The sequence below is a fragment of the Aulonocara sp. 'chitande type north' Nkhata Bay genome, linkage group LG9 (genome assembly GCF_057382095.1).
Source record: "Aulonocara sp. 'chitande type north' Nkhata Bay isolate Kocher_YH1m ecotype deep benthic linkage group LG9, A_spYH_male_GT1.1, whole genome shotgun sequence".
NCBI lineage: Eukaryota > Metazoa > Chordata > Actinopteri > Cichliformes > Cichlidae > Aulonocara > Aulonocara sp. 'chitande type north' Nkhata Bay.
Genome location: NC_141352.1, coordinates 3,459,031 through 3,485,131, shown reverse-complemented (window position 1 = coordinate 3,485,131; position 26,101 = coordinate 3,459,031). Strand labels below are relative to the sequence as shown.

Genomic DNA, 26,101 nt, shown 5'->3' with positions numbered 1-26,101 from the left:
AGAATCACTTTAATGACTCACAAGCCCAACTGACTCACTGACTCATCCCTGTTGCTGTTAGCAAACTAATTTCATTAGTAGAAATATATCTAGCTTATAATTAAAACTGTGTGAAAAAAAACAACAGCCAGTTTCTTAACGAAAACATTTCTGCACTGAACTGGAAGAAAAAACCCTGAGTAGAAGCTCACATCAAGACAATAGCTCCTCGGTTCACAGTAGCATCGCTCTGCTAACATGCTAACAGCACATTTGAGCTGCTCACCCCCTCCCTTCCTGTGCTGAATCGTAGCCTAAGCGAATCACTCAAGGAATCACTCATCCCCTCCCTCCTGGCTCAAAGCTTCTTCTTCTTCGTAGCTCTGCTCTAAAAGAACGTACGTACCTGGGCCCGCCTACTATCCTTAGGAAAGGTAAAATGATTGGCTAGAATCCAAAGTGTATCACATCTCAGGACAAAAAAGCACCAAAATAAAGCACCAAAATGTGCGCTGCTTTTCGGTCTGGTTACTACCGTTTATGTCAGAACCGGTGCCATTATCAATAAGTCAGTTATTTACAAAAAATAATAACATAGTTTTATGTAGTTGTTGCAAACGCATTCACCTGGGGCAAAGGTGCAAGATTGTGGCTATTTGAGGAACTGCAGTTTTTGGTTCTTTTGCAAGGACTTCTTTTTACAACCTTGCAGGCTGCAGCTTGCGTCATAGTGCAGCATTTTTGTGCAATCAAAGCACAAACAGGTTTTTATAGTAGACACTGTAGAGCGTCTTGGACTTTTAGATTGAATGTGCTGATTGCATTCTGATTGGTTACAGCTGATATTGTTACCTTCAGGTTCAGTGACACTGAATGGCCAGAAGGAAGCGGTGCCCTTGGTAACAGGGGATCTAGCTGTGCTTAAGGCCTCCTCCTCATTTCTGCTCATCCAGATGTTTGGAGCCCAGATTCTGTGGTACCTAGATGGACCCCTGGCGTTCATCACCTTGCAGCCTGGCTTTGGAAACAAGGTGATCTTCAAACTACTCCTAGTGCTTTCAATATACTGTCCAACTGTAACATGGTTCAGAGGTCCAGTTTAGTGACCCAAGGTAGCTTCTGCAGATTAGCAAATTAGCTGTACAGATGTCACCCTCAAGTTATAACATCATTTAAGTGGGTGTTATATAGAAATGCCCCAACCATAATGTTGTCACAGAGCCAACCTGCGATCTGCAAAGAAATAAGACACGTTCTATTATGTGGAATCTCAAAGAGAAGCGCGCTAGGGCCAGGTGGTAGGCACTAAACTGTAAAATTACCATAAAACACAATGTTCAAGCAATTCCATAACATGGGATCAATCCTTCTCTGTTGGACATGGGTATATATGACAAGGTGCGCGGCCTGTGTGGAACACTGACCTGGAACCAGCGTGACGACTTTACCACCCCAGAAGGAGATGTGGAGAACAGCGTGACATCCTTTGTGGCGAAATTCACAACAGCGCTCTGCACCCTGCCTGGAGGAGCTGCACCAGAGGCCTGCTCCACGTACACCCAGAGGCGGCAGTATGCAGAGACTGTGTGTGCTGTCCTCCACAGCCCCATCTTTCAGGTCAGTGTGATGGGTACTTCTGGTCATCTCTCACGAGTTTGTTGCCTTCGCTTTTATTCACACTTGCACCTCCATCTCTGATTCTACAGTTGTGTCACGACGTGGTGGAGAGGGAGCCATATTTCCGTCTCTGTCTGTCAGAGGTTTGCAGCTGTGTGCCGCAGGGATCCTGTCACTGCACCGTCCTCACTGCCTATGCCCGACACTGTGCTCAGGAAGGTGTTGTGGTCCAGTGGCGCAACCGCACCTTCTGCAGTAAGCTGGAGGACCGTTGTTTGTGTTGTTTTGAGGCTTTGAGGGAAAAGTTATTACTATTTAGAGACCAAAAGAATGTTTTTTCTGATACAGTGTGCTAAAACCAATGCTCTGCTACGCTATCTCTTCCTTTCTCCCCAGCAATGCAGTGTTCAGGGGGTCAGGTGTACCAGGAGTGCGGTCGCACTTGTGGGAACTCATGCTCAGATTTGAGACACAGCTGGAGCTGTGATGACAGTCGCAGTCAAAGCTTGTGTGTTCCAGGCTGCCAGTGCCCACCAGGGCTTGTGCAGGACCAGCAGGGTCAGTGTGTTCCCATCTCTTTGTGCCCATGCATGCAAGGAGCAGTGATGTATTCACCTGGGGCCATGGTTCAAAATAACTGCAACACCTGGTATGTAGTCAAGGAGTTTGTCTCACCTTTCTGCCGCTACACACTTTGATCATGAAATACGTTTAGATTGAGAATTTTTAAATCTCTTATGAAATATTAAATCCACGGTACAGATGCAGATGTACACAAAAAAACACTTCGTAAATGCATCAGAGCTCAGTGGGGAAAAAAATCATACTGGATATCAATACTGGTATGGACTGGTCAGGAACCAGAGGACGAAACATGATTTAATGGAAATGAAGACTACCAACCTGCAGATGGCTAAATTCAAAGACACCCAAAATTCAAAGTGAATAAAAGATGCAGTGGTACTCAGTAGTTTGTATTGCCCCCATTGTGGTGGATGGTGTCCGGGGGATCTCCTCCCTGATCAGGAGCAGGGCATCACTGAGCTGCTGGACATTCTGAGGTACACTGAGGTCAAACACAATGTCCCACAGATGTTCTGTTGCATTTAGGTCAAGTGAGGTCAGGGCCAGTCAGTGGTGTAAATTCCTTTATCCTCCAGGAACAGCCTGCATACTCTCACCATATGAGGCCGGGCATTGCCGTGCAGCAGGAGACACCCAGGACTGCCTGCACCAGCGCAGGGTCTGACAGTGGGTCCAAGAAGCTCATCCTGATACTTAAACGCTGCCTAGCCTGTAGAGGTCTGCATGTGTTCCCCAAACCATCACTGACCCACCACCAATCTGTTCATGCTGAATGATGTTACAGGCAGCTCTCCACAGATTCTCCAGGCTCTTTCACATCTGTCACATGTGCTCAGGGTGAACCTGCTCTGAAAAGCACAGAGCACCAGTGGTAGCCCTGTCATTCCTGCTAGTTGGCAACTGACAATGCCAAATATCAAACTGGGCCCCACGATAGCTACGATAGGCTCCAGCACCCCCCGTGACCCAGAGAAGGATAAGCGGAAGCGAATGGATGGATGGATCATCCCGAGGGAAATTGGGTTAAGGCTGCCAGCCTTGCCAGTGCCATCTTACCCTTCCGACCATACAGAAAGACAGGTCAGAGAGGTATAACAATGGAAAATGCACAACATGAGGAAAGACCCCCCCAGACTGAGCTCCAAAAGGGAGATCAGTTTGAGAACAGAAAAAAACACCTCAGCACATAAATCATCAGATCTCACAACATAGAAGACATGAGCTTCGAAGGCGTTTGGAGGGGCTGGGGGGTGAGTGTAGGTCTGTGTCAGTGCACGTGTGTGACTGTGTGTGTTCCATGTTCAACTGAGAGAAAGTTTCCATTCACCCGGTTAAGCAAAAGTCAACAATTTTTGATCGATGCGGACGGCCTTGAATGAGGGGAAAGAGTCACAACACAGTTTTGTTATCTAAGGGAGAATTTTTGTTGAAAAGCAATTTGTGTTGAATCTCCTCCAAGCTCTTGAGAGTGTGCTGGGAGACACAGCAATGACACATATTGATGTACCACCCTGGTTGAGTTGGACTACCTGTCCTCCACCATAAAAGCCTCCTGTTTGGGGAATCTCATTGTTGCTTCTCTAATGCAGTTAATTTCATTATAACCCCAAAACTGATCAACAGCCCCTCTGCTACTTAACTGACCACATCAGTATCCCCTGATGTCCTCGGATTAATCTGGTATACTACACTTCTGAAGAAAGCAGAAATTAATGAAGTTACTTAGGTGTCATTTTTCTTTGACCTCATATAGATGATTGCTTTTCTGATTGTTGTTTTTTAACAGTACATTGTAAAAGCAGCCCTTTCTCTTTTATGGCTATCTGAGTGCAGCTTTTATCATTCGCCACCGGTCATAAAGACTCAGTTGAAGTAAGCATGTTTCATCATCATCGCCTGCAGAGCTACAGTATCATACTGACCCGGTTTCATGAACAAAGTCCCGTTTTATGAGTGCGGTAGGCGAGGACGCATTGTTACAGATTTGTGCCTGTTCATCAGTGAGGACAGGTCGGTCTCTTTGGAAACTCCTGACGTTGTGAGCCTGGCTGTAATAACTGGGGTAATTTGAATTTAGCTGTACCCTTGTGAATATCTGCACAAGTTAGCATTAGCCCAACTTTTATGTCGTATACACGGTTTGCAAAAGTATTGGGCCCCCTTGAACTTTCCCACATTTTGTCACATTACAGCCACAAACATGAATCAGTTTTATTGGACTTCCAGGTGAAAGACCAACACAAAGTGGTGCACACGTGAGAAGTGGAACGAAAATCATACATGATTCCAAACATGTTTTACAAATAAATAACTGCAAAGTGGGGTGTGTGTAATTATTCAGCCCCCTGAGTCAATACTTTGTAGAACCAGCTTTTGCTGCAGTTCCAGCTGCCAGTCTTTTAGGGTCTGTCTCTACCAGCTTTGCACATCTACAGACTGAAATCTTTGCTCATTCTTCTTTGCAGAACAGCTCCAGCTCAGTCAGATCAGATGGACAGCGTTTGTGAACAGCAGTTTTCAGATCTTGTCACAGATTCTTGATTGGATTTAGATCTGGACTTTGACTGGGCCGTTCTAACACATGGATATGTTTTGTTTTAAACCATCCCATTGGTGCCCTGGCTTTATGTTTAGGGTCGCTGTCCTGCTGGAAGGTGAAGCTCCGCCCCAGTCTCAAGTCTTTTGCAGACTCCAAGAGGTTTTCTTCCAAGATTGCCCTGTATTTGGCTCCATCCATCTTCCCATCAACTCTGACCAGCTTCCCTGTCCCTGCTGAAGAGAAGCACCCCCAGAGCATGATGCTGCCACCACCATATCTGACAGTGGGGATGGTGTGTTCAGAGTGATGTGCAGGGTTAGTTTTCCACCACACATAGTGTTTGCATTTTGGCCAAAAAGTTCCATTTTGGTCTCATCTGACCAGAGCAGCTTCTTCCACATGTTTGCTGTGTCCCCACATGGCTTGTGGCAAACTGCAAACGGGACTTCTTATGGTTTTCTGTTAACAATGGCTTTCTTCTTGCCACTCTTCCATAAAGGCCAACTTTGTGCAGTGCACGACTAATAATTGTCCTATGGACAGATTCCCCCACCTGAGCTGTAGATCTCTGCAGCTCGTCCAGAGTCACCATGGGCCTCTCGGCTGCATTTCTGATCAGCGCTCTCCTTGTTCGGCCTGTGAGTTCAGGTGGACGGCCTTGTCTTGGTAGGTTTACAGTTGTGCCATACTCCTTCCATTTCTGGATGATTGCTTGAACAGTGCTCCGGGGGATGTTCAAGGCTTGGGAAATCTTTGTGTAGCCTAAGCCTGCTTTAAATTTCTCAGTAACTTTATCCCTGACCTGTCTGCTGTGTTCTTTGGACTTCATGGTGTTGTTGCTCCCAATATTCTCTTAGACAACCTCTGAGGCCGTCACAGAGCAGCTGTATTTGTACTGACATTAGATTACACACAGGTGCACTCTGTTTAATCATTAGCACTCATCAGGCACCGTCTATGGGCAACTGACTGCACTCAGACCAAAGGGGGCTGAATAATTACACACACCCACTTTGCAGTTATTTATTTGTAAAAAATGTTTGGAGTCATGTATGATTTTCGTTCCACTTCTCACGTGTGCACCACTTTGTGTTGGTCTTTCACCTGGAATTCCAATAAAACTGATTCATGTTTGTGGCTGTAATGTGACAAAATGTGGGAAAGTTCAAGGGGGCCGAATACTTTTGCAAGACACTGTATTTAAATGACTGCAACTGCAAACTATAGATGCACATAAGAGCGTGATGCCTACTTGGTGGTGCAAGAGCTCTGATGAAATCACTCTATGTTCCTGCTTGCTGATACAGGATAGGTTGATTTCATTGCATTTCTTTACCATGTAACGGCAGTGTGCATTACTCTGTGGGTTTAAGTAACTTACCGACGGCTCAGATTAGTTTCTCTCTGATTTCTAATATATTGGGACATGTTGGTCTGTACAGAGTCCGTTTTGTACGTGACTTGTTTCCTTTGAGCTGGTGATATCAGTCTGACCTGAGTAATTGCTATGAGGAAACAGGGAAATTCTGGTTAATCATTAAGCAGATATCGTAAATGACATACAGTATATCAGGGCACGTTAAATGAAAAACACTGGCTGTTGATTCAAGTGAATCATTAAGTGATTCTTGTCACACCTCAGCTGCTGTTAAAGGAGAATAAAAATGTATGGATGATAGTTTAGTGTCATCACTATGAAGTCTGCTTTATAGTGTATTCACTGTTTCACCTGCTAAACCAAACTTGTTAATAACAACGTTTCAGTAATAATCTTTAATAGACCTATAATGTCTTGGTAATACCATTCAGTAGATGTTCATACTAACTCCACTCCCTCGTCTCTTCCCTCCATAGTGTGTGTGAGCAGGGATTGTTTAACTGCACTCAAGAGCTCTGTGAGGAGGTGAACCAGTGCCCCGGCACTCTGGTCTACTCCCCACGCTCCTGCCTCCTCACCTGCTCGAGCCTGGACCCTCCTGGCCAACAGCAGGGCTCAAGCGTCATGCAGTCAAGCTGCAGAGAGCCCCTGTCTGGCTGTGTGTGTCCACAGGGGACTGTCTTACTAGTGAGTGAAAACCTTTTTTGTGCAGGTTTATGCAGATGTTGCTGTAGGTTTATGATCACATTCATTTCTGTTCCAGTCATATCCTCCCGAGGCCCTGCCTATTAATGCATGTCCTCTGTAGTGGACACACTACTTTTTATTCAACATCTGTAGGGTGCTATCATGGCTTATTTCAAACAGCTGGTGAACAGAGGAGCTTCACTAAGGGCCAATATTAGATAGATAAGGATTATTTTCAACGTCAATCGTGCAAAAAATCATGAATCCCTTAATGTCAGCTCCAAATTAAATTCCATGGTGTTTTGTGAGTTTAGAGACAAACAACACAACGAGAGCTGTAGTCTTTGATCATGACCGACATTTTCGTACTTTACATCTTCTTTTCCTTCAGGGCGACCGCTGTGTTCTGCCAGATGAATGTCCATGTCACCACAATGGTCGACTTTATTACAGCAATGACACCATCACTAAGGACTGCAACACATGGTAATGTATGAGCTGAGTGCATCAAAATTCTTTAAGATATATTAATTATAAACGTATTCTTTTTACAACGGTATCATTTTTCCCTGCAGTGTGTGCAATGAGCGTCGCTGGCACTGTGGCCGCTCTGCCTGTGCTGGTGTATGTGTGGCAACGGGGGACCCACACTATGTGACGTTCGACGGTCGTTGCTACTCTTTCCTGGGTGACTGCCAGTACGTGTTAGCCAGGGAGACCAGCGGCTTATTCAGCGTCACGGCGGAGAACGTGCCGTGTGGAAGCACGGGAGTCACCTGCACAAAATCAGTCACCCTCAGTCTGGGAAACACGGTCATACATCTTCTAAGAGGTAGAGGGCTCAATGGTGCTGCTAAATGAGAGTTTATATCCAGCAAACATGGCCCCTTGGAACCCATGTAAGAGCAGAATACTGCTTTAGAAAAAGCCCCCTATTCACAAGAGGTCACCACATAGTTGATATGTCAGATTTTTACACCACATACCCAACTACTACACTCAAACTAGAGACCTTCTGATTCATACTCAAACATGTAAATCATTGCACGGGTAAGCTACTTGCCCTCAAAGGCAAAACCCCGAACGTCCCATCAAACAAGTTCGTCTGTGATCTTGAGTTTAACTTAACTTTTACTGAAGTTTTGAATCACTTGTGTGTTCTTAGGTGCTGTTTTTATCAGACATGACTCACAAATGTGTCCTATTTCTATTTTGGCAAAGTGATTGTACTATGTGAGGAAAGTGAGGGTCTAATTGCTAAACTGTCTGTGACATTAGGTAATGCTGTGACAGTAAATGGGATGCCAGTTAGCCTACCAAAGTCTTACAGTGGCAGTGGCCTGACTTTGGAAAAAGTTGGCCTGTTTGTGTCCCTCTCGTCACGTCTTGGAGTCACTTTGCTGTGGGATGGAGGTAAGACGCACACATATAAACTAAATATAAAAGATCCTTTGCAGAAAATACACAGAAAAACATTGAAATACTTAAAGTGACACGCATTTGCTCCTTTAAAGTAGGGATTTAAGTTCATCCCTACTGGCCGTTAGAGCGATTGCAGCCTGTCAAAATGATCAGTATTTACAACAACATTAGTATATGTAGTTGCCATAGTGTCTGTGCCTTGCTTAAAAACTCTGTCCCATAATTGCTGCTTGCAACTTGCATTTCTTCTTCCAGGTATGCGTGTGTACGTGCGTTTGGCGGCCCATCTTCGTGGTCGGGTCGGGGGCCTGTGTGGTAACTTTGATGGGGACACAGAGAACGACTTCACAACACGGCAGGGAATTGTGGAATCGACAGCCGAGCTGTTTGGAAACTCTTGGAAGGTCAGCCCATCCTGCCCTGACGTGGCAGACCAGGACCTCCGGGACCCCTGCGCTGTAAGTTCACATTCACACACACACAGAGGGATTTTTGGTTTTAGTCTGCGTTACACTAAGTTCTGACACTGTCTTCTTCAGCTGAACCCCCACAGAGTGACATGGGCCAGGAAAAAATGTGCTGTGCTGACTCAGGGACTCTTCTCAAGGTGCCACCCTGAGGTGCCCTTTCAGCAGTATTATGACTGGTGTGTCTTTGATGCTTGTGGGTGAGTGGCAGCGCTAATCTATGCAAGACATATTAAACCTAAAAAAATATATACCGTATTTTTTGGACCATAAGGCGCACAGGATTATACGGAGCATTAAGTGAAACAAAACAGTCAGATAAGTCAAACTTTACTTAACTCATTCTTCTTGCTTCCTCCACTTTCCTACCATTGATTCATCCATCCCATCCATCCATTCGCTTCCGCTTATCCTTTTTCAGGGTCGCGGGGGGCGCTGGAGCCTATCCCAGCTGTCATAGGGCGAGAGGCGGGGTACACCCTGGACAGGTCGCCAGTCTGTCGCAGGGCCAACACACAGGGACAGACAACCATTCGCACTCACTTTCATTCGCACATTCACACCTAGTGACAATTTGGGTTATCCAATTAACCTATCCCCACTAAGTGCATGTCTTTGGACGGTGGGAGGAAGCCGGAGTACCCGGAGGGAACCCACGCAAACACGGGGAGAACATGCAAACTCCACACAGAAAGACCCCGGCCTGATGGTGGAATTGAACTCAGGACCTTCTTGCTGTGCGGCAACAGTGCTAACCACCGTGCCACCGTGCTGCCATTGATTCATTAATGTTGAATTCTCTGCAGCTGCTCTGTTTCCACGTTGTTGCAGTACATTAATGACTAACCTCGTATTGTGGATGGATTATCTCAGTTGTTCTCCTGACTGAAGTTTGGTCCGTTTACAGCATCCTGCCTTGGGATTGCATTTGTCCCTAACCATCGGGAACCCTCACGTTAACTTTTATCGAGTGGAAAAATGTTAGCCTTCATCCTCCAGCGTCACTGTGTTTATGTTATGCTAACATAGCTGTGTTGCTAGCAATCATGTAGCACATCATTATATACCAGCTAGCCCAACTTCAGTAACCCTACAAACGTCACTGCTGTTTAGTTTTCTGTCTTCATTTATGCTGGAAGTGATAGCAGAGCTGTACGTTTGAATGTTTTCAGAAATCTCAGTCAGAACATGCTATATCATGCTTAGGTGGAAACTAGTGAGCTAACTTCCTGCTAACTTCTAACTCTGTTAAATGTAATAAATCCTGTTTTCATGGATGCCTGGATGTTAAACTTAATTGTTACACCTGGTAAAGCAGCAACACTGATCATTTTATTAAAGATGAAAGAATTTAGACAGTTTGTAACTCTCAGTGATGCTGCAGTGATTGTTTGACTTTGGGACCTGAAGCCGACGGAGTTTAGGACCCAGATTACTCCGTGAGGCTCCTGACTGTGGCAGCCGTAATGCTCCAACCATCCATCAAGCGGTGCGGCTTCATAGCTACCAAAGTCATACTAAAACATTTTTTGACAAATTTTTGAGCGCCGTGAGGCACATAAAATCGGTTCGAGGTCAGTAAGCACAGCCAGAATTCATGCATCAGTATTATAAGGCGCACTGCAGATTTTTGAGAAAATTAAAGGATTTTAAGTGTGCCTTATAGTGCGGAAAATACAGTTGTATCTAGCATATTTATAATGCTGCAAAGTTAGTGGGTTAATCTATTTTGCACTTTATCATCAGCTTTATCTGCTGTCTGAAGTATCTAGTTTCACTTTACAGATTTGTTTGAGTAAAACGGTCCGTACCCTTTTGCAGTTTAGCAAACAATCCCTGTTTTTATGAGCATAAACTGAAATCTGATTAAACTGAGGCAAGAACAATGACTGTTTATGATATCAATTATCATTTGGTGAAAGAAAATTTTACTTGACCAAGAAAAATGCAATCTTCAGTCACTGGGTTTTAGTTTAAAAAAAAACTGTCCGCTGTTACAAAAATGATTACAGGACTGCCACCAGCGAAGCATGCTGCTTATACAGCAGTTAGTAAGGAAAAATGTAACCAAGTCATTCTAAAACTGTGTATTTGGAGTAACAGTTTAAAGGTAGCTTTGTTGTTTGTCACGTGTTTTAGCTGTGACTCAGGTGGAGACTGTGAGTGTCTCTGTACAGCCATCGCTACCTACGCCGAAGAGTGTAACCGGCGAGGGGTCTACATCCACTGGCGGTCCCAGGAGCTCTGTCGTACGTTGCCATCCTGCGCACACGCCCATACCTGAGCTAATGTCCGGGGCACACTTTCTCTAACTTTAACTTCATCTTCCTGTAGCTCTGCAGTGTGACAACGGGCTGGTTTATGATCCCTGTGGTCCAGCTTGCTCGCGTTCATGTCCAACCATTCAGCAAAGTCCACATTCCAGCTGCGATGCTGTTTCCTGTGTGGAGGGCTGCTTCTGTCCTGCAGGCACTGTCCGACATGGTGAGACAGACTCTGCTCTGTCCATAGCTGTGATGTATAAAACTGAACATTACAGTTGACTCTGTATTGGTATTTTAATGTGACAAAGCAGAACTTGAAGCCACATGTCAGAAGAATGAGAGGAATGGGTGCTGAACGCCTAATACAACATGCATATGTGTGGGAAGTTAAACTAGGGCGATTTGCTTCTTTAGTTTAGAACTTACAGCCTTATACTACATGCAGAACAAAAACAAACTAGAAACTGAGTGATGTGCACATTCACACACACTGCACAGCAGCAGTAACTTCACTGACGTGCCAGTTTTCAGGACTGGTGCAGGAAGAGGACCCAAACGTGGGGCTCTGAGACAAACAAGAGACACAAAGGCTGAAGGCAAATGTTAAAAATCCAAAATATTCTCCTTCAGGGCAAAAACACAGGAAACAGAAGGTGAGCAAAGCATAAGAATGACAAGCAGTATAAACAGGCTAGAGGCAAGCACAGACAGGAACACAGGTATAGAAAACAGACACTCCAACAAACACTGAGGTTTGAAATAGGACAGGTCACCAGAGAAAGAGAGACACGTGGGAATCAGCTGAAACTAATTCAGGTAACAACACATGAAAGTAAAACTAAGACTAAAAGGTGCAAGACACAAATGACTGTCAAAATAAAACAGGAACTAAGTAATCTCGTTAAAATAACGTTAAGCCCTAACTGCATTAACGCGGCGAATCTTGGTAAGCGAGTTAACGCGGATCGCCCCGTGCGTGGGGCTGCACGGCGTCAACGCGTTAGCGTGGTTAGCTCGTTAGCGCTGTGCTGCGTTAATGCGGTTATAGCGTTAACGTCATTGTAACGAGATTAATGCTGACAGCACTAGAAGTAACCTAAACAGGTAATGCCTAAAGCAGAGACAAAGACTCGACGAGATTAAAGAAACATGAGGGAGGCGGAAAAGTATAAGATACCAAAAGACTCACAGCAGGAAGGAGTTTATAATCACTTAGTAACTACTTACAACATCACAAGTGAAGAAACTGACAACCAATAAGCAAAACCAATAACTACGGAATCAAAATACTAAATAAATACAGAATGTAAATAATCAAATGGGAACGTAGTAGCGAATACTTAATAAGGATTTATTCAAAACGCAGGACTACAACACCAAGCAGTCAGGAGGTGCTAGAAAATGCAGTGGCTTCTTTTTCTGCACAGCCAATGGGATTATTTACATATTCCAGGTTTATCATCACTGCTGAAATATTAATGCCGTGATCTGACTTGTTTCAGTGTCATGCTGACAGAAACACGTGTAAAAACTGCTCTTACACTGAGTACTATTTTTGCTTCTTCACCAAACCAGAGTATTTGAAACCAGCTGCGTCGCACCACTAAAATTAAGTAGCTGCAACTGTTTTGGATGTCTTTTTTCAGTCTAACCCACAACGACCCACTGCCGTCTTTACGTTCTTTGTCTGTATGCTTTTTATGAAACAGGCGACAGCTGTGTAACTCCCAGCCAGTGTCCGTGTGAGTGGGATGGCTCCTTGTTTCCAGCTGGAGCTGCTGTCACTCAACACTGCCAGAACTGGTCAGTCTTTCTGAACATTTATAAATGTGTATTCTTTGTTTTTGTCTGTCCATAAAAACCTTTTGCCTTTGTGTGTTCAGCTCCTGTGAGGAGGGTGTTTGGAAGTGTGATGGTGTGGCTTGCCCTCCTCCCTCCCCTCCCTGTCTGGAGTCAGAGTTTACCTGTGCTGGGGGACGCTGCATCCCCACCCAGTGGGTGTGTGACAATGAAGACGACTGTGGTGACGGTTCAGATGAGATCTGTCCATCCACCTGCTCCCCGGACCATTTCCACTGTACCAGCACACCGAGGCGAGTCCAAATTAACTTTATTAAAAGGATTAATTTCCTGTGCGTTGCAGTATGAAGGCTCAAACATGTCTGTTGTTGTGTAAAGTTTTACCAGAGCTTGAACCCCTTTAGCCTCCAGTTCTCCATGTGCCAGGCAGAAGACATTTATTTTTGTTTTCATGATTTATTCATTTTGAATGCTAACTGCTGTGGGGTAGCTTACACCCTCTAAATAACAACATTTTACATACATATGACCAAACTGCACTGCTGACTGTTCTCCAATTTACTCCAAAGCACATTTTTATCTTACTGTGAGACACACTCTCAGACACTTCATCCAATCACACTGAGCAAAGCCGTTTATGCTAGCAGTAGCTGATTTGTATGTCATCACACTGCGCTAACATGTCCTGGTCAGGTTTATGTTATGTTGAAAGAATCAGTCTTTCTTTGCCACAAAATCACTGGAGAGAATTAAGTAAATGAACCCCAACCCTGCAGTGGACCATGTTTGAACCTGGCTCTGCGTTGTGATGGCCACCCAGACTGTGCTGACCAATCAGATGAGGACTTCTGTGGACCTGCCACCCCTGTGCCCCTATGCCCACCTGGGGAATTCCAGTGTGCAAATGGAAAGTGTCTGCCAGCCAGCCGTGTTTGCGATGGATGGCTGGACTGTGGCTTTGCTGATGGATCTGATGAGCAAGGTAAACTATCAAAAAACCTTTTCTTCAAGGAATGCGCTCTATCAGAAACTTGCCTCAGCAGCATACTGTAAAAATGAATTTCCATGAAGTCTTCGTGAAGCACTGTGTCCTGTTCCCAAATTTCTTTGTACATTTAATGACAGCAATAACTGTGAATTGTGATGAACTTTACTTTTCTCGGCCCAGACTGTGGTGTGGTTTGTGATGAAGGGGAGTTCCTGTGTGCGGGGGGACGATGTATTCTGTACCTCCATCGATGCGATGGCCACGATGACTGTGGGGACCTCAGTGATGAGAGAGGGTGTGTATTATGAAGTTTGATGCTCTGCACTGGTCTAGTTGTTTTAGTCTGTTTTACAAAGACCATATAAGATGGTTAGTAGAAGATTTTGTTTTCTTTTTGTGTTTACTACGACCATTCATCTGCACGAACATTTCACATGACTGTCTTTGTAGCTGTGTGTGCGCACCAGGAGAGTTTCAGTGTCGAGGAGACCAGTGCGTTCCCGCCGACAGAGTGTGTGATGGAACCAAAGACTGTCCCTCTGGAAGCGATGAGGCTGTTTGTCCAAGTAAAGGTACAAAAAACCCCAGAGTAATATAATAACCATCGATCCATCCATCTATCCATGCATCCATTCATCCATCCATCTGGCCATTCATCCATCCATCTATCCATGCATCAATTCATCCATCCATCTGGCCATTCATCCATCCATCCATCCATCCATCCATCCATCCATCCATCCATTCATCCGTCCCTCCATCCATCCACCCATCCATCCATCCATCCATTCATCCATCCATTCCTCCATCCACCCATCCATTCATTCATCCATCCATTCATCCATCCATCCATCCATCCATTCATCCATCCCTCCATCCATCCATCCATCCATCCATCCATCCATCCATCCATCCATCCATCCATCCATTCATCCATTCATCTATCCATCCATTCATTCATCCATCCACCCATCCATCCATCCATCCATCCATCCATCCATCCATCCATCCATCCATCCATCCATTCATCCGTCCCTCCATCCATCCACCCATCCATCCATCCATTCATCCATCCATTCCTCCATCCATCCACCCATCCATTCATTCATCCATCCATTCATCCATCCATCCATCCATCCATCCATTCATCCATCCCTCCATCTATCCACCCATCTATCCACCCATCCATCCATCCATCCATCCATCCATCCATCCATCCATCCATCCATCCATCCATCCATCCATTCTCTTCCTCTTATCCTTGCAGGGTCGTGGGGGAGTCTATCCCAGCTGTCTTAGCCCCACTAACTAATATAATAACTACTAACAGTTAAATACATTTTCTCATACACACTCCCGATTACACAGTTTAAGCAGTTCTGTGTTTGTGGCAGTGACCTGTGCTCCGGACCAGTTTGCCTGTGGTGATGGTACATGTGTTGCCATCACTAAGCTGTGTGATGGAGCTACTGACTGTTCAGGAAGAGAGGACGAGAACAGAACCAACTGCTTCACCAGTACCACAACACCATCACTCCTGCCTGTCACACCAACGTCTGGTAATGTCATTTAAAGGTTATGGAAAAATGTTTCTAGTACATAAACACCTAGTCAGAGGTTATTCTTAGACATTTCTACCATTGTTATATGTTTTTCTTCTTTTTGCTTTTTTGCCTAATTCTCAGTTTTGTGTATTTGATAAGATGATCTACTCCCCAAGGTGTTACCATTTCATTTTGCTTTGACGCTGCTGTGCTGGGACATTTCTCAGAAAAAGCCCTGCGTTACACATAACTCATTATTTTTTTTAAAAGTAATGCAGTATGGTACTTATTACTCAGTGAAGAAAGTGATTCGTTAAACCACTTGTTACATAATTTTCTCGTTACAATGTAAACAACCTTAGACGCACTGTCAAATAATTACCAGAAAAAGAAAAAAATACATTTGTTTAATGTTTTTTTTCTATCCAGTTAAAAGATGATCCTAAAGATGATGCTAAAGTGACCATAGATATGAGGCAGGTGAAGTGCTTAACGTGTACAGAACAGAGTACAGCACGAATGTGTGGTCAGATGTACGTCTCAAGTTTTGCGAGGGGTCAGTAAGACTAGGAGAGTGCGCTATAAAGCCAGCCCATTCCATCCTTTGTGGTTCTTTTGGAATATGTTTTGCCATTCTATTCAGGACCTGTTAAATATATATTATTTATACACATGTCATATATATAATGTCTCTGATACCTTTTGGTTCTGCAGCTTGCAGGTCTTATGAGTTCAGCTGTGCCACTGTTGGGCAGTGTGTGCCTCAGGCCTGGCGCTGCGATGGAGAAACAGATTGTATGGATGGCAGTGATGAGCAGCAATGTGGCGCCCCGTGTGGCTCCGGCCAGGTGCCTTGTGTCAGTGGGGACCAGTGCGTGGAATACCAGCAGCTCTGTGATGGGACCCCACATTGCAGGGATACGTCAGATGAGAGTATCGACAACTGTGGTATGTTAATGTATATACTGTCTATGTTCTAAGCATCAAGAATAAAACCCTAGAGTCAATATGATCAGGCCAAAAAGAGCAGTTTGTCCTACCATCTGTCTACTAGGCTCTACCCGGATACCTCCCTGTTTAGGCAGCTTCCCATGTGACAACCGCACCTGTGTGAACATGTCACAGGTCTGCAATGGTGTCCCAGACTGTCCACGGGGCGAAGATGAGTTGGTGTGTGGTGAGTTCTCATTAGATAAAGAGAAGGCAGGTAAGCCTAGAGTGAGACAAGGAGTGACCATGATGACGCTATGATACAGTCACGGCCAGGCTTTCATTAAAAGATGTCATCAGGACTAAAAAGGACACAAGTTTGATTGTATTAACTCCCCTGTTCTCTTGTATGATCATTAATATATTTGACATCTTGTTCTGTTAAGATAAAACTGTCTCACCAGCACTTCCTGGCAGCAACACCACTGTCACCTGCTCTGAGTTCACCTGTATGGATGGAACCTGTGTGCCTTTTAACGTGGTAAGCTAAACTCCGCCCCAACACGCCATCTATATTTTGCAGAAATGATCAAGTACATGAAGATAATCTTTTGTTGCTTTCCTGCTGGTTTGGATAGAAGACAAAAATCTGATACAGCAGTATAAGTTATTTGCATTTTTTAAATGACCAGCATCTGTTTCAAATACACATTTTTACATTTATATTTGAATTAGCTCTTTCTAGTTTTTTCTGTCTCATCTCTTTATCTGCCTCTTCCACCACAACACTCTCCCCTTCATCTCCATTTCATCCTATTCCTCTTTACCTCAAGCCTAAGAATTCCTACGTTATAAGCTAACGCTATGCTAGCTAATATTAGACTATAGTGTCCTAAAAGTCTGTAGTTTTTAAGTACATCCAAAATTTTAATATGAGTTTTACTGCATTCTCACATCACATATGGGTTTACTTGCTAAGTGTGAGTTGCCCACTTTGAAGATTCACTTGAAATTAAGTTTTGGTAACAGCGGAGAATAGCAGCTAACAGGAGCTAACAGCAGCTAACAGGCAAAAACAGCAGCTAATAGCAGCTAACAGGCAAAAACAGCAGCATGTTCTGGCCCCAGCAGAAAATTACAGATTACCATTGCTCATCAATCACAAATGAGCTACTTTGGCTCGTCGACAATGTAAAGGGTAATACACAGAGACGTATCAATGTCAAAGTGTAATAAAGATCAGGTAAATACCGTAGCAGCGACTAGTGTCCGTGGTTCAAGTACCTACTAAGTTTGTAAGCAATCTTGACATAGAACACAAGCATTCAAACTTTTGTAGGCCTTCAGATCTCATCTAGTATAATTTGAGGGGTTGTTGATAACACAGTGATATAAACCATGTGGCGTGAAGTCAGGGAGAGTCCCAGGGCAACACTTCACAGAATCAGTAAACACACTTGGACTTCAGCCCTCCCATGCTCACTTCTTCACAGAAGCCAGATGCTTGTCATGAAAGTATTTTACTTCCTCTGAGGGAGAATATACAAGTGTTTGTTTACTCATAGTCGTTTATCTTATCTACATAATATTTAGTAGGTTTTTCACTCACTTGAAGTGTCATGTTGCCTACAACATGTAATGTGTTTACTTAACGATGTGTGGCTGAACAGGCAACGAAGGGATAGAAGTCCTTGTTTTACACCAGAAAGTTGGGAGAAGTTTCAGTTGCGTTACTACTGAGGTTCTACTTTATTTTCTATTGCATGGCTGCATCATTCAGTCTTGGAATCTGAGGTTATTTGCAGGCCCACATATGAAAGTACACTGCATCTGTTTTTCTCCGTTAATTATACTAAAACTAAGTCAGTTATGTTTTCAAGGAAGGAAGAAAGAAAACGAAAAGTTTCATGTACAGTGAGCCTGCTCTGTTTTTAGGTGTGTAATGGTGTTCCAGACTGCCCAGACTCCTCATTAGGGTCGCTCGGAGACCCCACAGACGAGCAGGGCTGTAAAACCTGGAGCTCCTGGGGCCCTTGGAGTCCTTGCAGCACCACCTGTGGGACGGGCTTCATGAGCCGGGAGAGATCATGCCCTCCAGGGGACCCGCTGCACCACTGCCGGGGTCAGGACATCCAGAGGCAGGAGTGTTTCAATACCACCTGTCCTGGTAAGGACATACACAGAAACTGTAACACACACGTTTGGGAATGCTTTCAGGAAACGTGAGATTCCTATAATTTTGGAACAAGAGGGTTTATTTTTCATAGAAGGCTGGAGGAAAAACTGACGACAAAAATAGAAGCATAAAGGAAAGTCACAGACGCACACATGTCAAAAAGTCTGACTTGTCTTCTGTTCTGGTTCAGCGACTAACCGGAAGGTTGGTGGTTCGATCCCAGGCTCCTCCGCTCTGCATGTCAAATATCCTTGGGCAAGATGCTCTCCGATGCATCCATCAGAGTGTGAATGTGTATGAATGTTAGATAGTAAGCACTTAACAACTTAGAAAACATGCTTGTGTGAATGGGTGTGATTGGGTGAATGAATTAGTTGTATAAAGTGCTTTGAGTGCTCAGATAGAGTAGAAAAACGCTATATAAGAACCGGTCCATTTACCATTCACCATCTTCTCTACAGTTGATGGTCGATGGCTGCCATGGGGGAGCTGGTCAAACTGTTCCAGTGGTTGTGGTGGAGTTCAGGTCAGAAACAGAGCATGCACACCTCCTCTCTATGGAGGACAGGACTGTTCCCAGCTCCCAGGACCATCTAATCTGTCCATGGAGACCAGTAAGCAGTTTGTAAAGATGAATGTTTTATTGAGCAAAAGTCAAGTATTTTGTTTACGATGGTTTTATTACTTATTATAAAAGTAATTACTGCCCAGAGATGGCTTGTGCTCTCAGAGAGCTTCGCAAACATGTAAAATGTAAAATTTAAAATCAATATTTTTGGAACTCCAAAAATCCCGTATATAAATATGAATAAATATTCCAAGTATAAAAAACGTAGATCTTCTCGAGTGTTGATGGAAGTTGTTTTTATTGCTGATGATGGTGGTTGCTTTATATCCAAATCTGGGCTATTTAAACCAGAAAGGAAGTAATCAGAGTCCAGACTTTCACAATAAGACTCATGGTCAGCTCAGACTTATAAATACTTAAATGCCATGAACTGGTAGTAAATGAGGGAAAGCTAAGGACAATAAGAGATAAATTGGTAAAAAGGAAAGAAAAACGGTACCACGTCCAGTTCTAAAATGAGGAGATTTCCTGTATTCATTTTTGTCTTTCCCTTTTTTTATACCAGGGTGTTTACCCTCGTTACTTTAACCTGCATAACGAAACAGATAACATACGAGAATTTTCGACACTTTTCATTTAGTTACACAGCTTTTCTTACAGTAGGACTTCCTGCTCTGTCTCTGTGCCTCACTGTAGAACCATGTCTGAATGATGGATGTGACAACACCAGCTGTCCCACAGGCTTGGTTAGACACAGCTGTGCTCCCTGCCCACTGTCCTGTGCCCACATCAGCAGTGAGTCCACCTGTGATCCCAGCGCACCCTGCTTCTCAGGTCGGTGCATCCCAGGACACGTGTGGAATGTCCTGTGTGATAAATAAAATGTGGCTTCTTCACCAGTTTAGATTTCAGTCACAAGCTTTTTTCGCTCTAACGTATCAATACTTTCAGGATGCTGGTGCCCAGAGGGGCAGGTGATGAGCCACACACAGCAGTGTGTGTCACCAGAGGAGTGTGTGTGTGAGGTGGCGGGTGTGCGCTACTGGCCGGGCCAGCAGATCAAAGTGGACTGTGAGGTTTGTGTGTGCGAGACAGGAAGGCCACAGAGGTGTCAGCACAACCCTGACTGCTCCAGTGAGTCGCTGTAGTCAAATCCACAGCTGACGTGTACACACAGACTGCTGTGAAGTCTGAGGAATCTGTTTTGTCACACTTGTAGTCCACTGTGGATGGTCATCATGGTCTGAGTGGGGAGAGTGCTTGGGGCCGTGTGGTGTGCAGAGCGTTCAGTGGTCCTTCCGCAGCCCAAACAACCCCCCCAAACATGGAGATGGTAGGACGTGCAGAGGAATTTACAGGAAGGCTCGCCGGTAAGTCTCCTCCTGCTTTCATTGGTTAGAAACTGTGTACTTTTTCAAGACTTTCAGCACTCGGACCTTTTCCAAACATGGTCACTCTCCATGGGATTGCAATCGTCTGACGTGCGCCTCTGTGAGAATTCATCATTCTTCAACGTGAGCTCAGCAGATGTGCTATCAAGCATTATAAATATTTTGATGAAGAGGTTTTGAGCTGCACTAATCACCACTTAATGCCCAAAAAGTAGTCAAAAAATGTATTTAGTTTACTAGACTGCGTGTGTAGCTCATGAGGTCATCCACCAATCAGCTAGATACATGTAACCTTTTCAAAGTTCAAAAAACGGGCGTCAAGGATGAAAGTCCAGTGTTTGCTTTTCTGTCCGGTGTGCTCACTTCTTAGTGTTGGCAGAGTGCAGCAATCCACCAGCTGTTCATGATTATGTCCAAGTAAGAAAAGATGATTAATGTGGGAATAATGTGTCAGTTACTCTGTAATGTGCTGCCACATTGGAACAGGTGCAGGTCGTGAGTGTTAGGTATTTTAGTACCATGGTAGCATTTACTGGATATTGTTTTATAGTGACATTATGCATGAAAACTCTGTCATTCAATAAGGCCCCTTTGTTTTAGTTATTTTTCTCTTTGACCCAAGAATTGATGTGTGAGAATCACAGGCTGGTACAAGGTTGAAATACCACAGAGATCACTCCCTCAGCTACATTAGTTTCTAAATCTTTTAGACGCCTGTTGAAGGCCAAATGGTTTGTTTCAGATTTCACTAATGAAAGAACTCTTTGTTTTGTGCCTTGAAAATATGTCGCTGAGATAATCACAATTGTAGCTGAACTAATAAACTACACAAAGGATGCTTCTTCACCCAAGGGCAGGAAGACGCTCCCTTATCTTGGTCTGTACTGGTTTAAACTGATAATCTGCTGTCTCATGAATTTTATATATATATATAAACTGTTGTACTTGTGAATAAAGTTGAGTCAATTTGGGAAGACAATCTGAAGCAGTCTCTGTTTTCTTGTTCTCCCAAGCTGCTCCCGAGCTCGTACTAACACGCTGAATGGCATGCTTGAATATTACTTGAGAATATATTTGACTGTGTAACAGACTAAGGGACATTCTCTGCTGATAGGTGAAGGTACATTCTCTGCTGATAGACGTCCACGCCTCGAAGGAAGTCGATCCACGGATTAGGCCTTGGAAACCGTTTCCTTCAGTGAGCGTTATAAAAGTAGCAGCTAAAATATTGTGCACCCTGATCCAAGAATGGAAATGTCTCCCTATATATGGGAATTTATGAAGCGCCTTGAGGCGACTTTTGTTGTGATTTGGCGCTATATAAATAAAATTGAATTGAAAATTGAATTGAATTGAATCCAACCGTGTGCCAAGCATTTCTCCCCTGCTGTGAGGAAGTATTTTCTATCAGCTCTGGCTTTGAGGTTAAAAACATGATCGAATCATGATGTCCATCCACCAACGTCTCTGCTGGGTTTCTTTGAAAGAAAATGTCTGTCTTTGTGTCTGTATTACAATCCCACTGTCGGCGTGTGTGTCTGTGTGTGTGCGTGCAGGTGTCAGACAGCCCCCTGTGAGGAGTGTGAGTATCACGGTCAGTCCCACACAGTGGGCGACAGATGGCGGTCAGACCAGTGTCAGCTATGCCGCTGTCTTCCCAACCTCACAGTGCAGTGCTCCCCCTACTGTCCATACGCTGCCACTGGCTGCCCTCAGGTGAGAGGATGTGTGTGGCTGTTGTTCATTTTTGTTGGCAAAAGCTACTAAAAATATTTCCACATTAGTCTTATTGTTATGTTTTAAATGTTGTTCACCTGTCGCCACTTTAGTGTCGTCTACAGACTTTACTGATTAGTGTAACCAATGTTCTTCTTAAGTTTGTGTCCATGTTTTGTGGAACTATAATGGACATTGGCACATTTGTGTATGTGACTGTGTGTAAATGTGTGTTTGTATCTTATTCCATGGAAACACTTGTAGTCATCTCCTGCCTCTGCAACCTTTTCTTGCCTCCACGTAGCTGTGCGTCTTGGCAACTCGAGATGAATGCTTTTTGTTTGTGCAGGGCCAAAGTCTGGTGCCTGGAGAGGGAGACAGGTGTTGCTACTGCCAAGGTAAAATCTGAACAGTTGTTCTCCTGTTTACGCTGATTAAGTTCTTTCCACTTTAATGGTGGTTGAACTTAAACACGAGGAACTGCCCTCCATACTCACTAATGTAGCATCCAAATGTCAGATGACGTAGGGACTAATAATGATAAATGTTAGACGCCGTAATCTCACTTGTGGTGTTTGGAGGGAGAGCATTATTTTTATTTCTTTTTATTAGAAAAAAAACGTCACTCCTGACACGATCGACAGCACAGAAATGTTGTAAAAATGATTTTTAAAGATCTGTTTAAGAAACGTGACGAAGACGGTGCAGCAGTTTATGAGTCAGAAAATCATCCCACAGATTTTATTTTTTAATTTATATGGAGTTAAAAAGTGAACGAGTGCTCTGTGCAGAATCAACCAATTTGTTAGTTTATAGTGTTGCATTCTGGGTAAGTGCTATAATTGGACTGGTAACAAATAATGGCCATGCATTACTTAAAAAAATGACATTAAGATGAAGTTGGGACCCTTGTAGAAACATCATCTGCTGAATGGACCTGTAAGTGAACATCTGGCCAGCAATAAAATTGCATTACTTAGACGACTGTCTCTTGTTTATGGTAGACAATCTTGTGTTAATGAATATTCTCTTACCACTGTTTGTATTCTACACCTGCTAGGTGAAAATGACACAATACTTACAACAATTGGTCCTGTCACTGTGACCTCCAAGCCAGCACAGGTCACTACACCCCTGATTCCCACATACCCTCTTCCTCCTGGAGGTAGGTGCCTTCCTCTACCTGTTGTTAGATATTTAAAGGTTGATCCTGAGACAATCCAGGAGAGCCAGTTTACTTTTATTAATGTTGCTCAGAAATGGTCTGCAGTTCACCCAGAGGCTCAGCTGAGGGCACCCATAAGACATTTACACCTCTTAGAAGACAAACATGTTCGCTTTTGCAAACTCAGTACCAACAGTATGTGTGACCTGAAATAAAAATGAAACGTTTAAGCCGACAGATTTTTCCCATGTTACTGCTTTGGAGTCAGAAGCAATTGATGCTAAGTTATCAGCTAAAGCTACACTGGTTAGCAAGCAGACACATACCTTTGTAACGAGCCTCAGTCAACAAAACTGGAGCACTTCCCTACATAAGATGCCTTTATAAGTTAAAAGTATCAGTATCATTATTGGTATCGCTGTTTTTCTGTATTGCATCCATACCAAATCTGCAGTATGGCACTGCTCTAGCAGCCATCGCCTGCCTCTAACCCTGACAGCACAGGTGTTATGAAGAGGAAAACTAAGCGCTTTGTTGAATCACACCAGAAACAGGTGTCTGCTTCTGCATGATCACTGCTGCTATCACTCATGTCATTGGCTCAACTGTATAGAAATATATTGCTACACAGTTGTAACCCATGAACTTTAATGGAAACTATAAGCTTACATTGTTATACCTGGACAATCTCACGAACAAGTCGGTGAAGTCTTTATAATCTGAGGTGCATCTGTTTTAAATCATGCAAACTTTGTTTATCCTTGTTCCTGTTTAGAGGAATGCTGGTCTCCCCTGGGTGTCCAGTCTCTTCCTGCCTCAAGTTTCAGTGCCTCTTCACAGCAGGCCGGTCACCCCCCTGATGCAGCTCGTCTGCATGCGTGGGACCCTCACAGTGACCTCCAGGTACTCCACACATAATCAGACCCCTGAGCATGTCCACCATCATCCTCTTTTTTCCTTAGACTTCTCATAAATGACAAATGATGCTATTTAGCTATTTATCTTAAAATTCTTCCTGCAGGGCTGGAGTCCAGAACCAGAGGAGTATAAGGACCTACCACAGCGGAGGCCTGACAGCTACACCGGCAACACACAGAGTCCCTACATACAGATAGACCTGCTAAAGCCATACAACATCACTGGTAAACAGGCACACAGTTTACATGCAGTACATGCTGCTTCAGTGTTTTGTGCACTTAGTTTCGTCTCTGTGCTATCCTACAGGTGTGTTGACCCAGGGTGGAGGTGTGTTTGGCACATTTGTGTCCAGCTTCTTCCTCCAGTTCAGCCGGGATGGAAATCAGTGGTACACTCACAAGGAGCTGGTCACTGATGCCCCACCCAGAGCCAAGGTGCAGCAGCAAACCAAAGCGCTTTACTTTAAAGGCTTTATTATTTTTCTTAGTGATTGTTCTCCTCCCAGGTTTTTCTCGGTAATCACGATGATCGAGGAGTGACGGAGAGCAGACTGGACAGGATCGTGTCGGCTCAGTTTGTCCGCCTCTTGCCCCATGACTTCCAGAATGGCATCTATCTTCGCCTTGAGATCATGGGCTGTGGCGATGGTTGGTGGAAAGGATGCTGGTCTTACATACTGGGTTTGTGTGTGTGATTCTAAAATGCAGGCTTTACTTTCATCACCAGGTTCTCGCTGGTTAACATCACCCAGTCCTCCCTCACCAGTCTCCCCAGCAGGTGGCTGCAGAGAGAAAGAGTTCCAATGTGAGAACGGTCGCTGCGTGCCAGCAGGTCCTCTGGGCGTAGTCTGCGATGGCGTCAATGATTGCGGGGACAGTTCGGACGAGACCCACTGTGGTGAGCTGTCCACACCACAGCTCATAGTTTGCTCTTTAATATTTTAGAATAAACATAGACATTCTTACTGAGCACAACTACTCACTGTGTGCAGGTACGCAGCCTTCCACTACAGCCACCAGTCCACGTAGCTGCCCTGCTGGTCAGTTCTCCTGCCCCCCACCAGGGGGCTGCATTGAGGCATGGAAGCGTTGTGATGGAAATCCCCACTGTCCCAGAGGAGAGGATGAAAGTGGATGCCACCCTCATGACAACATTACCGCCCAGTAAGACACGAGGACGCGGATCTTTTTTGTTTAACGTAGAAGCATTGCAGTTGTTTTTAATTCCTCTTCAATACGATCACTACTGTGCAGGCCGTACACACCCCCGCCTGCCCCGCTGAGGACTCCATCTATGGCTGCTGTCACACATCCTGCTGTAAGCCAGTGCATTCATTTAAGTCCCATTATTTGCATTTGGATTTGAGATGTTAAAATACGTACAGCATGAACAGAAACAGTGCTTCATACTCTGATCTTGTCTCTGCAGGACGGTGGCCCGGGATATCACGGTGAGGTTTGTTTTCAGCTGTGTGATTGTTTTTCTTCATTTCTTATGAAGGCTGAATGACTGTAAGGATCATCATATATCACTGTGGCGAGGCGGGGCCTGCGATGCTGCTGCAGGTGAGATAGAGGCACCTGCACAGCATCTGCAATCACGCCTCGGCACTGTAAAAGGCTGCGCTGTTGTCATTGGTTGTTGTTGGTATGTGAGCTGCAGCCGAGGTGTTTAAGTGTACAGCAACCATTAATAAAGATGCTGCAAAGCATGCAAACATCACTGGGTCTGTCGTGGTTTTATCACAATCACAGGTATCTGCTCCTCTCCGCTTGGACTGGAGGATGGGAGAATCCATTACGGTCAGCTCACCTCGTCCTCCCATCGGGAGAACAACCCTGCCGATGCCGGGCGGCTGAATATAGTCCCAAACATGTGAGACGCTTGTCAAGCCTGAAACAGATCAAACTTCTGTCTTTCAGTGTTAGCACATTGGGTCTTAAGTAAACTTTCAAGTTCTTGTTAAC

General features: G+C 44.4%; 1 protein-coding gene across 1 annotated transcript in view; it reads left to right on the top strand.

Moving 5' to 3' along the window:
• Window positions 1-26,101, top strand: part of sspo (SCO-spondin) — a 101,225-nt gene that overhangs the window by 14,301 nt on the left and 60,823 nt on the right. Inside the window, exons 14-50 of the mRNA XM_086305321.1 lie at window positions 838-1,010; window positions 1,378-1,596; window positions 1,686-1,851; window positions 1,993-2,245; window positions 6,575-6,785; window positions 7,177-7,271; window positions 7,361-7,617; window positions 8,064-8,198; window positions 8,463-8,665; window positions 8,747-8,874; window positions 10,814-10,923; window positions 11,009-11,158; window positions 12,648-12,741; window positions 12,822-13,018; window positions 13,511-13,720; window positions 13,907-14,021; window positions 14,177-14,298; window positions 15,985-16,218; window positions 16,325-16,447; window positions 16,647-16,741; window positions 18,136-18,367; window positions 18,838-18,990; window positions 19,641-19,778; window positions 19,896-20,078; window positions 20,164-20,314; window positions 21,892-22,051; window positions 22,401-22,449; window positions 23,112-23,216; window positions 23,992-24,119; window positions 24,238-24,358; window positions 24,441-24,568; window positions 24,640-24,781; window positions 24,861-25,031; window positions 25,126-25,297; window positions 25,388-25,451; window positions 25,563-25,584; window positions 25,889-26,009. Coding sequence (XP_086161447.1) covers window positions 838-1,010; window positions 1,378-1,596; window positions 1,686-1,851; window positions 1,993-2,245; window positions 6,575-6,785; window positions 7,177-7,271; window positions 7,361-7,617; window positions 8,064-8,198; window positions 8,463-8,665; window positions 8,747-8,874; window positions 10,814-10,923; window positions 11,009-11,158; window positions 12,648-12,741; window positions 12,822-13,018; window positions 13,511-13,720; window positions 13,907-14,021; window positions 14,177-14,298; window positions 15,985-16,218; window positions 16,325-16,447; window positions 16,647-16,741; window positions 18,136-18,367; window positions 18,838-18,990; window positions 19,641-19,778; window positions 19,896-20,078; window positions 20,164-20,314; window positions 21,892-22,051; window positions 22,401-22,449; window positions 23,112-23,216; window positions 23,992-24,119; window positions 24,238-24,358; window positions 24,441-24,568; window positions 24,640-24,781; window positions 24,861-25,031; window positions 25,126-25,297; window positions 25,388-25,451; window positions 25,563-25,584; window positions 25,889-26,009 — 5,530 coding nt within the window. The remainder of the gene's footprint in view (window positions 1-837; window positions 1,011-1,377; window positions 1,597-1,685; window positions 1,852-1,992; window positions 2,246-6,574; window positions 6,786-7,176; window positions 7,272-7,360; window positions 7,618-8,063; window positions 8,199-8,462; window positions 8,666-8,746; window positions 8,875-10,813; window positions 10,924-11,008; window positions 11,159-12,647; window positions 12,742-12,821; window positions 13,019-13,510; window positions 13,721-13,906; window positions 14,022-14,176; window positions 14,299-15,984; window positions 16,219-16,324; window positions 16,448-16,646; window positions 16,742-18,135; window positions 18,368-18,837; window positions 18,991-19,640; window positions 19,779-19,895; window positions 20,079-20,163; window positions 20,315-21,891; window positions 22,052-22,400; window positions 22,450-23,111; window positions 23,217-23,991; window positions 24,120-24,237; window positions 24,359-24,440; window positions 24,569-24,639; window positions 24,782-24,860; window positions 25,032-25,125; window positions 25,298-25,387; window positions 25,452-25,562; window positions 25,585-25,888; window positions 26,010-26,101) is intronic.